Raw genomic sequence first — 12302 nt, 5'->3', positions numbered from 1 at the left:
CTGCTGAGCTGAGCTGTGTGTCACGTAGGGCGGTGCTGTGAGACAGGTGCAGAGATGAAAAGATTGGCAGGGGAGAGTAGGGTGTGTCTCCTTTGAGTGTGTTCTGACAGGCCTTTGGTATTTTTCCAAAAAGTGTGAATGCATGCTGTGACTCGGAAAAACCAGCTCTCATTTCTCTTGGGATCCTGCAGGTGTGTCTGACTGAAAGTGTGCGCCTGCCTTTATTCCACAGTACTCCGCCGTGTGCCACAGCAAACTACGTTCATGCGTTAGGTGATAGACGTGCGGGCCTATAGGTGTTGAGCAACTGACTAATGCAACAGTCACAATGTGGCACAATGAATGTGACAGCTCCAGTAGAGAGCTGTTATCGGCAGCGCAGGTAAAAGGAGCCTCCAGTCCCGGTAATCCTCGGCCCTGTGTGGTTTGTAGTCAGACAGATGTGAGTGCTGCTGTTTGTGACATATTTAGACAATGCTTACCTTCTTTATCTTCAGTTGTGGAGATTAAATATGGAATTTTGTTGTCTCCAGTTTTCTTTCTTTGTCCCCTCTGTGTGTGTGTGTGTGCATGTGTGTGCTTGATTGCGAGTGGGCATGTGTGCATGGTAATGATGCTTTGGCGGCTGTTGCACGGTGCGCCGTGGTAATACACTCTCCCGATGCGTTAATATACTGCGAGAATGAGAGGCTGAGAGAAAGAGAGCGAATAATTATGTTTCCCCTTTTGTCTCGGCTCCCTCAATTAAGCCTGAAGAGAGGCAGACTGAGCACATGTCTACTTATCCTCTTAAAGCTCAGCAACAATAGGACCCCCCAATTTCTCTGACTTTATCTCTCCCTCTCACGCCGTCTTTATTTCTTCCTCCTTCCCATTTTCTCACTTTTCCCTATCAAACTTCTTGTCATACCCCAGTATTTTTTTCCCCTCCCTCTCTGTCTGTACCAGACTCGACCTCCCCCCACCCCTCTTCATGTGTTTCGCCTCCAGCCTCGCCTCACCTCTCAGCTCTACAGGGGTTTAACAGAGAGCTCTCCCTCCTCTCCTTGTTACCCTTCTCCCTCTGCGGTGCCTTGCTGGGGGGCACCGGGAAGAGGAAAAATGAAGAGACTAAACATTTTAGACTGTACACTGCCAGAGGAAAGGCAGTGGTTTGATTTCCCCTGTGTTTTGTCACTCAGGATTGTGTTGTTTGTTTGACCCCTGTGCATTTGTGTGTGTGTTTTGCCCCTTCCCGACATAGCCTGTATGTTATAGAATATATGGGTTTGCAAAAAGGATGTAAATTCAGTGAAAGGGTCATCAGTGTTTTTGTGTGTTAGTGATTTGCATTTACTCCACATGTTAATCAATCTATAAAGCACTCCAGCTGAGACAATGAAGTCCTGTTTTTATAGTAATTGTTAAAAATGAACCAGCAGAGGAGCCATAAGCCCAAAATGAATATTCAGCCTATTTTTTTAAGGTGGGTGGGGGGCAGCATGTGGGTCGGCCTCAGTGGGACAGAGGGTGTAGGAGAGATGAGATATAAAGGACTGCATGAGAGGCAGGAGAGCTGTATCAGGGTCAAGTTCAGCTTATGTAACTGCTTCCCACAGCTGGGGTTGGGATGCGCTGCACTAGCCTATCTCGGATGCGTTTGCACACATGGTGTTGTGGTGCAAAGTCAGAGTTGAAAATCCTCTTTGTAGTTTCCATCAGGTTTCTGATCAGATGCCTTCACTTCTCTTATTGTCCTGTTTACTTCTTGTTATCTAAAGTCTCATTTCTGTGTCATTTCCCAGAACTGTAACACGGTTGACTTATTGTTTTTGTGCCCCAGAGAATTAAAAAAAAAAAAGATTACTGTATATAGAACAACAACACTAATAGAAAAAAATAGCAGCTGCAGTCAAAGTTTAGTAAAATTAAGATTTTACTTAAACCTGCAACATAGACCTCGGGGGAACAATTGATGCTTTTGCATTCGAAAAACAGGTGACTCACCAGATGTGGTATCTCAAAACAGATGCTCCAAACAGTGCGCTAGTGGCCATATGCTTTGAAAGTACATTGTTGTACATGGCAACACGAGGGCTTTCTTCCATCATTTTCCTGCTCATTGGCTTATCCGGCTGCAGTCAAATGCGTTTGCAGCAGACTAACTACTGGGCAAATGTTCACAACAGCAAGCATGTTTGCTCTTGCATTCCTTCACACTATACATAGCACATTATGGAAATCTCGGTCTACTCTGCGCAGCTCAGGGCTGGTATTAGAGAAAATTAGGTCGTGTTGGCATGGATCATTTAATTGAGTCTTAAGCACAAAATCGTTCCCATAGCTTCTTTCATCTTCTGTCATTTTGCTGTTGGTGTGTATGTGTGTGCGCTTCTCTTTGTCTGCACCGAAACAGGGGGTGTTTCCCAAAATGTTTTGTGCACACGCCGGTACACGTCTGCGTGGATTTGGTGGGCAGTGAGTTTCAGGGTAGAGTTAGAAGAAATTGTGGTTGTTTGTGAGTCCCCCCTTCCCTTCCCCCCAAAAAAACCCTTCAGGCTCAGACAATACGTCTTTTCTTTGTTTCTGATGAGCTGTTTATATGTGTGCATTTGATTATTTCTTGTTTCTCTGTCTTTTTTTTAGTCAAACTGCATTATCTTAAAAACCATTGTGATTTATTCCCTTTTATCATCCACATTCATATTCTACAGACCGTCTTATATTGCATTCTTCACAGCTGCCTTTTCAGCTTTACTTGACCAGCTTTATGTGACATACTGGGCAGGTACTCCTTCCTTCTACTTGTCTTCTCACTTCTTCTCTGTGTGCGTTTGACACATCAGGTCACTTTGAAGTTGTGAGAGCACTGCTAAAGATCTCTCTCTCTCCTTGTTTCTGTCAGGGCAGACTGACACCACCGTATGAGGATGTGTGGAGGATTATGGGATCGCAACGCTCTGATGCGGGGAAGCTGGTGATGTGGCTGCTTAATCATCGGTAACTACAGTTTTCACACTTTAATGATGCACAAATCTCCAGAAATAATAGATTTTTAAGGACTGATAGATTAAACAAGCAAAAAAACAACTACTTTTTAAGGCAGATTTTTTCACCAGTGTCTTTGCAGCTCGAGCCCACACTGAGAACCTGATGGTGTGGGTTTGATGATGTGTGACTCTCTGAGGACAAACTGATCCGACAGCCTTTGACTCAGCACTTCCATGTGCTTGTGTAACAGAGAGATTGAGGTGAAGTGGGCTGCTGAGATAACTTCATGATGAAAATAACACAGCTCTAAAGTGATTTCTTTGATTGTTTTGATTCTCTGTGTTGGGAATATAGTTAGTGCATAATTTGAACACTGCTCAGGGAGAAAAGGCGCTGCAGTGCATTTGTGTTGGAGTTCAAAAGTGCACTGGCAGAACACTTAAATTAGTCAGAGTTGAGAGATTTATAACTTCAGCTATTTCATTTTTTTGAAGATTTTATAGGCACTTAGAAAAGCAAAGAAGGTTTTGATGCATTATGAACAGCAGGCTGGGATAAAATGGAAAAGCAGGAAACTTTTAACAAACCTTTTATATAATGTGCGTACACATCCAAGCATGCTGTGCAAATCAAATGAGACCACTGATACTTTTGAGCCATAAGTTTTAATGTGCCATCAAACCTCTCATGCAGCACACTGATCTACTTCATTACCAGCAATTTAGATCTTGCAGAGGGCTGGTTCAAACCTTTTTACTTTTAGAAGTATGGCACACAAGGAATATTTGTTTAAATGTTTTGACATTGCAATTAAAAGACAGATTTGTCAATTTAATATTGATTCAGAAACAAGTTGTATATCTAAACCACTACTTTTGCCAGTTGTGAGGTTATTTTTCTTCTTTTCTTTTATCAAAATCGACTGACCTTACATAGATAGATATTCTAGTACAGAATATCTGACCAGGGGTCTGGCACCTGCTTTGAGTATTTGACAGTTTTTGTAGTTGAAATGAACACATTTTAAGGCTACTAACAAAATCTCAAGGCCAGACGCCTCCTTTAACAGAAAGGACTGATTAAGTTTTTAAATCTTTTTTAATTTTCTTATTTAATTCAAACTCTTTCTTCTTTCTTTGATCTCCACAAAGCAAGTCATCCATGTACAACAGATGGCAGATATGCGTGTTGTCTAAAATCTGTGCTGCTACTTGTGAATTTGACAATGTTCACTCACCATTAGATAAGACACCAGCTCCCATTTATGCAATTTGTGTGTGCTAATGACTTTCTGTGATTCATAAACTTTGTGCATACAAGTAAAGATGCAAATATATTATCTTATACCGTATGATGTGGCAAACATTACGGAATAATTTTAAACTACTTTTGTATCTGGTTTCTGATCTTTTAAGAAGAAGTTGTCTAAATTATGTAATATGCAAACTTTATTACTTGATCCACAGTTGAATCATGGGAAACGTGGAGAGTCAAAATGGAGAGAGTAGTATCCATGGTGATGTGCCGAGACATCTCTCCCGTAAGCACACGACCCGCTCACTCCGTGTCTCCAACAAGCAGCAAATCAACCGCCGTTCGAGGCACTCTTCCTCAGTGAAGCAGAATCACAGAAACTCTGAAGCCTCAACCCGTTCCTCCAGCACCCCGAGCATCCCTCAGTCCTTGGTAGAGAACGGACTAGAGTTTTTCAATGCAGCAGATGAGTTTGACAAATTTGGCATCAACCCTCACTGGACCCAGCGTGTCGCTATGACAATGAGGCCGGAGTCCTATCAGCACGATGATGACCCCTTGGCCACGCCGACTCCCGAAACCTCAGAGGCAGACACCATTGCCCAGGATGGAGGAGAGGACTCAACGGGGGAAGGGGACACTATTGCAGAGGAAAGGTTCCTGCAGCAAATGACTGAAGGACCCCGAGAGGGAGCAAGTAATAAAAAGAAGCGATCAAAGTCAGCAGACATGTGGAGAGAAGACAGCTTGGAGTTTTCTATGTCTGACCTCAGCCAGGAGCATCTGACCAGCACAGAGGAGATGGTCGATGGAGGAGAAGAGGAGGAGGGGCAGTTTAGATGCCCTAGAGGCAGCAAAGGCAGCACAGGTGAGAATGTACACAGAAGCAAAAGCATCATATTTACCGGTAGATTGTATAGACCTGCAGAAAGCATGTGTAGTTTTCTCATTCAGAAATGTAGACATCATTAGTGACAGGATATGTGGGGCCTATGCTTTTATTTGATGACTTGAAGTCTTCACCGACATATTTTCTGATACAATAGAATTAAAATATATTTCAAGATTTCTATTTGTATTATTTAAAAAACAACAACAAATAAAAGCAAAAGACAAGACAATGTAGCTGTCCAAAAATAACGACAGCTACACTGGTGATGGCTAATAAGTGGGGGGGAAAAAGTTCAGGGGAACATGTTCAAAGCTGTTGATTTGATTCAGTGAACAGGTGATGAGGGGGAGGGTAGTGGGAAAATTGCAGGCACTCACTGAGTAGGGAGAAAATGATCTGAGAAAATCTGCTGATTGAAGGTTAGCTGCCATCTATCAGTTGCAGCAGTTCAACTGATCACAGGGTTGTTAGCTTAACTGGTTTTGTGCAGGAGCTGCAGGGGTTCAGTGTGACAGCAGGCGGTACCTGGTAACTCAACCGCTGAAGGTCTGAGCACTGCCATAGGTGGTCGTCTCATTCAGAATAATGTATGGGTTTGCCTCACACACACACAGATTCATAATCACTCAAGAAAAATCACAGACTTTCACTGAAGGACACAGGCACATATGGAGAAGGTCAAATGTTTCAGAGGTAACTGAAAGTACCTGACAGTAATCAGAACTCACCTTGCCCACAAATACACACTGTGCTCTGCAATAACCACCTGTGTGTGTGTTCCAGGCTCAACTGAGAGGGCATCGTCTCTGGACCATCTGTGCAGCCAGCAGAGTCCGGGCTTCAGGGGGCAAAGGAGCCGTTACATAAAAAACTGCAGAGAAGCCGAGTGCGACGGAGACGGGGAAGTGGAGGAGGGTTTGATGTCTCCAGCAGAGGATGATGGTGGGGGGTATGGAGCTTTCACGCTCCCCTGCCGACGCTCACACTGCCTTTCTGAAGGCTTGACTGGGCTCGGTATTCCGGCTACACCTTGCCCTACCTTCCAGGGACGACGCGCACAGACTACTCAGGTATTTCATGAATATATATACCGATAAGTATTGAAAGCAGATGGAACAGGACTAAGGGTAAAAGTCTTCTTGCTCTATTTTTTTCCAGTATTGGAAAAAATACAGACTTCTAAACTTAGAATAATTGAGGACTTTGTTTACCAGTGCTGTCCAGGAAGTTCAGGGGCATCACAGACATGACACCAGTTCATCAAGTAATTAACATGTTGTTGACAACCAACGGAATTTCCTGTCTGTGCTCTGGACTGGTGTATATGCATGTTATATCTTTGCAAATCCAAGCATCCAAACATGTTTGTATATTTGTGCAGTTGGGAAGAGGATTACACAGAAAGATAGTCAGATAGAAAGTCACCGTGGGACTTCTGCTCACATACTGAGCTTTGAACGACAAAGACATTTTGAACTTTGAACTTTATCTAGAGGATTTTCTTTGTCATCTTACTAAAACAGATAAAATCAAAGGGTAAGAGGAGGAAAGTAAAGTTTATGTAACGTTCATGCAGGTAAACATAAAAGCTAAATTAGTAGAATAAATAATAATATCCATGCCTCCCTAGTTGCCGTGCGTCACTGATAAAAACAAAGTTGCTAAACAAAAAGTACCAAAATACTGAACCAAGCTTTTCTTTCAATGCATTCCCAGAACCCCCAAGCACCCTTGGATAGAGATCGCCATAAGTGCTTATTATATATTCATCTAGTCAGGCTGAGGGGGTTGTTAGATATAAATAGACTGACAGCACAGCGAAACAAAAAGAAAGAACAGAGGGAGACTCAGTTTGGTGAAAGCACAGAAAATTTCATACTCAAAGTGGAAAGCCTTTTTTTAAAATCAGAAATTCATACAAAAATGAGCACAAAAGGATATTAAAGTGCACTTATGCAACTGCCAACTCATGTATACAAACAAAAGTAAACCCAGAAACCGCTTGTGCAGCCTACGCTGTCAGTTCTGTGTGAGAGAATTAACGTCTTGTGTTATGCAGAAACCGCTTGTGCAGCCTACGCTGTCAGTTCTGTGTGAGAGAATTAACGTCTTGTGTTATGCAGATTGAAGCTGTTACTTCTCTGTCTGATTTTGTGCAAATAAACCAGTTTCCGTCCATTAATAATGCTTAATCTGTTTCTACCCTGTTTTTCTGGATGACAGGACATCTCTGGTGTTTTAGGCGAGGGGAGCGAGTATGGCGACAGTGGGATTGATGGCGTTGCCCCTGAGATAGATGGAGAAGGAGAACTGCTCTCCCGGCGGTGTAAGGCCATGTCTGCCTCTTTTTCAGTGTACTCAGCTACAGAGAGCAGTTTTTTTAATGGCAGCGACAGTGGGAGCAGCAGCGCTGGAGGAGTTGACGGAAGAGGAGGCGAAGGAGGCAAGGGGGGAGTTTATGAAAATTTCCGGAAGGAGCTAGACAATCAAGCCTGGGTTAGTTACACTTTTCCTATGTTATTAAAATATAGGTAAATTCCGTGTATTTCTAATTCCTTAATCTTTTCTCGTCAGACAAATCGGGGCCGAGACTGCACAGAGGAGGCAGGCTCTGCTGTAAGTGATGAGCAGAGTAGCGGCACACTCAGTAGTATGTATCCGCCTGACACTCTGATTAGCTGTGCACACGGCACAGTCAGGAAAGCAGGGACTCTGGCTGTGAAGAACTTCCTGGTTCATAAGAAAAACAAGAAGGTGGAACCTGCAGCGAGACGCAAGTGGAAACAATACTGGGTTTCTCTGAAAGGTGTTGCACAGATTTTCAGCACTATTATGTTTAATGTTTGTGTTGGATTTTACCTGCGTGTGACTGATAGATAGGCAGAAACTGTAAGGCAGCAGGTGTCCATCCAGCTTCAGTCTGAGTACTTTATGAATGCTTAACTAAGCACAATTGTTAGTACATAAAAATGCTTCTGCACCTTTACTCTTTTGGCTGCTGCCTTTAGGGGTCACCACACTGGATCATCTGCCTCCATCTTACTCTATTTCTAGCATCCTCCTCTGTCACGCAAACCAAGCATGTCCCTCTTCACTACATCCATGAACTTACTATGTGGTCTTCCTCTTTCCTTCCTGCCTGGCAGCTCCTTATTCAACATCACTTTTCCAAAATATCCTCTGCACATGGCCAAATCATCTCAGCCTTGCCTCTGGAACTTTATGTCCAAATCCAACCTGAGCTGTCCTGCTGATCTACTGATTTCTAATCTTTCTATTCTCTCTCCTTCCAGCAATAAAATCTTAGCATCTTCAGCTCTGTCTCCTGTGTTTGTGTCTGCTCCACCGTCTCCAAGCCTTACATTATAGCAGACCTCACTACTTTCCTGTAAACCTTCACTCTCAGTCTTGCTGCTATCCTTATCTCACACATTACCCTTGACATTTGTCTCCACCCACTCCACCCTATGTGCATTCCTTTCTTTAACACCTCTCTTGTGCCACATGTTTGAGTTGGCACAGATTTTAAGTTGAATGAACTTGCTGCCGCAATCCGACCGACACTAGCAGCTTCCTGGCTTGTGGCCTCTGTGGCTGGGTTTCAAATGCTTCTGCAACTAAGAAAATAATCTTAATCTCATTCAGATAACCAACCCAAAGCTGTTTAATCTTCCATACACTCTCTCTGCTGTTAAACTACATTCATATAAGCTTTAACACATTCCCTGCCCTTGGTTTTCACCTCTGCTGTCCTCTCTCACGCTCTTCAGTGCAGCCTTGCATTTTCCTCCCCTCAGCTTCATCACAATTTAATTTTACGGCGAAATCCATGCCTAATCCGATCCTGTCCTGTTGAAATGCATAAGATAGAGCATCTCTTCTATGCATCATGCTAAAAATAAATCAGTCTTATCTTCATAATGTAATGTTATAGGTTTAGTTGTACTGATAGCAAAATAGGTTCATGTATTAAACTATTACGTTTTATAATCGTTGTTTAAATAAAGTTCAGGGAAAGGAAGGATGTTTAAATTGATTTAAGGGTACTTATTATAACCTCTGTAAAAAAACAAAACAAAACAAAAAAAACATATTTTTGTCTTTTTTTTTTAACTCCTTTCTTTTTGTGCGTTCTTCAAGGCTGCACCCTCTTCCTGTATGAATACGATGGCCGTTCAGGTATCGACCACAACAGCGTTCACAAACACGCGCTGTGGGTGGAGAACAGCATTGTCCAAGCTGTACCTGAGCATCCCAAGAAAGACTTTGTCTTCTGTCTCAGCAACTCAGTGGGAGATGCTTTCCTCTTCCAGGTGAGAGAAGCACTGGAATTTAAAACATCGGCTACTCTTAAAGCTGAGTTGGCATGACAATATTTTATGCAAGTTAAAGTTAAATCAGGTTGGCATTCATGCATACAGGTCAAGTGTTTTTATATCCTGTCTTTGTTATTTGGTGCTACTGTACATACCAGCATCAAACATAAAGAGAAACAGGAAACTGGAAGCTATTTTCCTCTAGGGGATTTGCATGTGGCACACCAATACATGTTCATCATGTGCTGGAGATAGGCAGCCCTGTGTCCTTGTGTTTATGTTTGACATGCTTAAAGGCCACGCTGTCACACCGTGACAGTGATCCACCAGACTGACCATTGTGTAATATTAAAATCTGTCTATTTATATTCATGACAGCTCTCCTCACTGAATGGGAAGAAAGTAATAAAATGATGATGAGATTATAATGACCATTTCCTCCCAGAGGCCGATATTGGAAGTCATGATTAAATTCTTTCAGCTGTCAGTTTCTTTATTTTATCTGCTCACTATCGTTACTCACTTTGTCATGGTCCCTTCCTTCTGTTCAGACATCAGGCCAAACAGAACTGGAAAACTGGATCACGGCGATCCACTCGGCGTGTGCTACTGCTCTTGCTCGGCAGCACCACAGGGAGGACACCGTGCGATTGCTGCGAACTGAAATCCGCAAGCTGGAGCAGAAGATTGATATGGATGAGAAAATGAAGAAAATGGGAGACATGCAGTTGTCCACTGTCACTGATGGCAAGAAGAGAAAGACCATACTTGAGCAGGTATGGGGTCAATCGGGTGGTCGTTTGGGGCTAAAAGTGGAGCTAAGTGTCAAGGAGTCTGACATACTGAAAGCGGTCAAACAGATTAAAGCTGTACATGAGGTGGTGGAGCATTACAGAAACAACACCTATGAGACAAATGCCCTTTAATTTTGTCATAATATTGCAAATTAATAACACTTTATGCCCATAAAATGCGACTGTAGGGAGGTTTGTTATCTCATGGCTAAAAACCGTCCTCACCTCTTTATCTTCCAGTTAATTTGAATGAAAACACCTGAAGGCAGTTTATAGATGTGACTTAAACTGCACCGACACTCTCCGGCACTGAAATCATGGCACTAAATCATCTTTACAGCATGCCGTCATCCAGGCAAAAATGCTCTAAAGCAGCCTTTCCAACCAAAAATGGTTTCACTTATTCCAGCTGGCGCTCATTTAGAAACACATGCGAGTCCACTTGCACGCAGTGCATACAGACACATAGCACACAGGTAAACCTGACTAATCTTTTTAGATTCAAGAGGTCTTTTAAGAACATTGCAACTTTTTCAAATCTTTTCCAGAACCCGTTTTTGTTCAGTTTCAAAAGAACATTGATTTAGGCTTATTCCATGCAGGATGTCTGGAGTTGCTGGTGATGGTAGCCAGTACTGACTGGAAAATCTTACAAAAAGAAAAAAAGCCTAGAAGTGTGGTCATTAACAATAAGCCTCCTTGTCCTAGCAAGTCTTTGCATCTGTCTTTATACTGGTGTTGTTGCATAATGCTCTTTCTATTTCTTGTTATATGTAACATAAAAGGAACTAGAAAGCACTTAATCCTCATCAAGTAAAAGAGCTGCAATTTAAAAGGAAGCACTTTGATTGCCTGCTGTAAAGACATAGTAACTGAAACTGTGGCATCAAAGAAGAAAACAAGCCTCAAGCAGGGTTTATGTCATTGACTGACTTCTTTCAGTTGAGTCACGGAGCTGTAAGGATATATAAGGATATAGTTGTGGAAAAAAAAGAAAATGGGGATTAACCACAGAGATAAAGAAAAATAAAAGATCAAAAAGTGGAAAGTGTGGAAATATAATGACATATAAAACATATAAGAATTGTTGCAATTATTTGAATGATAATTATATTTATTTATTTTATCTGTACATATTTATGTAAACTTTATAAATAAATCTGAGGAGAGGTGAGGGGAACAAACAAATGTGAAAAAACATTAAAACTTCTACTTCCGTAATTCTTTATATTTTTTAATTGTGTTAATATTTTCACACTTCCACATAGGTGACCACGGGAACTAATGCAGCGTTAAGTCTAGTTTTGTGTTTCACTGTGAGTGTGTGTCCCCGTGTTTCACCTCCCACGGCCCACCCTGTGATACATTGCACGTAGAACAGCAGGTCACCAACTGGTGGGGGCTGTGTTGGTGAGTAATACCTCTCCACAGGGGCTGCAGTACTCCCACATCTCACTTCTCCTGAAACAGCCGAATAACCACCTAACACAGCGTCGGTTCTTTATCTTTTTATTTTTTGTTGTTGTTCTCATTAGAGATAAAACTGAATAAATCTGGATCTCATCAGCAAAGTTTGTTTATATTGCATAATCACACACGCATGACTTTTTACTCTGTAATCTCTGCTGCTTATAGATCTTCTTGTGGGAGCAGAACTTGGAGAGATTTCACATAGATCTCTTCCGCTGCCGCTGCTACCTGGCGAGTCTGCAGGGCGGTGAACCTCCCAATCCCAAACGCCTCCTGGGCTTCGCGTCACGTCCCACAAAAGTTGCCATGGGACGACTGGGGATCTTCTCTGTTTCCTCCTTCCATGCACTGGTATGATTAGACATGTTTAGTGCTGGTATCTGACTATTCACTCCAGGTGTTTTTCAGGTTGCAATTTTTTAGTAAACTTGATCGGAGCTCATGAATCCAAACCTGAAAAGTCAGACTCACGTGTCTCTACATGTTCCGTGTAGAGATTGCATGAGAGGTTTCCAACTGTCGACCCTCAATAACAGCCCAGCTTGAAGAGTGGGTGTGTTTATCTGCCTGTGAGTGCCTTGTCACATACGCCTACTGAAAGCAAGA

General features: G+C 42.4%; 1 protein-coding gene across 1 annotated transcript in view; it reads left to right on the top strand.

Moving 5' to 3' along the window:
- Nucleotides 1-2914: 2914 nt before the first annotated feature.
- LOC146624257 (rho guanine nucleotide exchange factor TIAM1-like) overlaps nucleotides 2915-12302 on the top strand; it is a 35217-nt gene continuing 25829 nt past the window's right edge. The window contains exons 1-8 of the mRNA XM_085364520.1: nucleotides 2915-2979; nucleotides 4437-5092; nucleotides 5900-6186; nucleotides 7340-7612; nucleotides 7691-7922; nucleotides 9257-9429; nucleotides 9984-10208; nucleotides 11862-12047. Coding sequence (XP_085220646.1) covers nucleotides 4444-5092; nucleotides 5900-6186; nucleotides 7340-7612; nucleotides 7691-7922; nucleotides 9257-9429; nucleotides 9984-10208; nucleotides 11862-12047 — 2025 coding nt within the window. The 5' untranslated portion in view covers nucleotides 2915-2979; nucleotides 4437-4443. The remainder of the gene's footprint in view (nucleotides 2980-4436; nucleotides 5093-5899; nucleotides 6187-7339; nucleotides 7613-7690; nucleotides 7923-9256; nucleotides 9430-9983; nucleotides 10209-11861; nucleotides 12048-12302) is intronic.

This window comes from Diplotaxodon limnothrissa, linkage group LG10, assembly GCF_057381915.1.
Source record: "Diplotaxodon limnothrissa isolate DT_005_m linkage group LG10, D_limnothrissa_male_GT1.1, whole genome shotgun sequence".
NCBI classification, from domain to species: Eukaryota; Metazoa; Chordata; class Actinopteri; order Cichliformes; family Cichlidae; genus Diplotaxodon; species Diplotaxodon limnothrissa.
The sequence above is the reverse complement of the archived record's forward strand: the minus strand, read 5'-3'. Positions and strand labels throughout refer to the sequence as shown.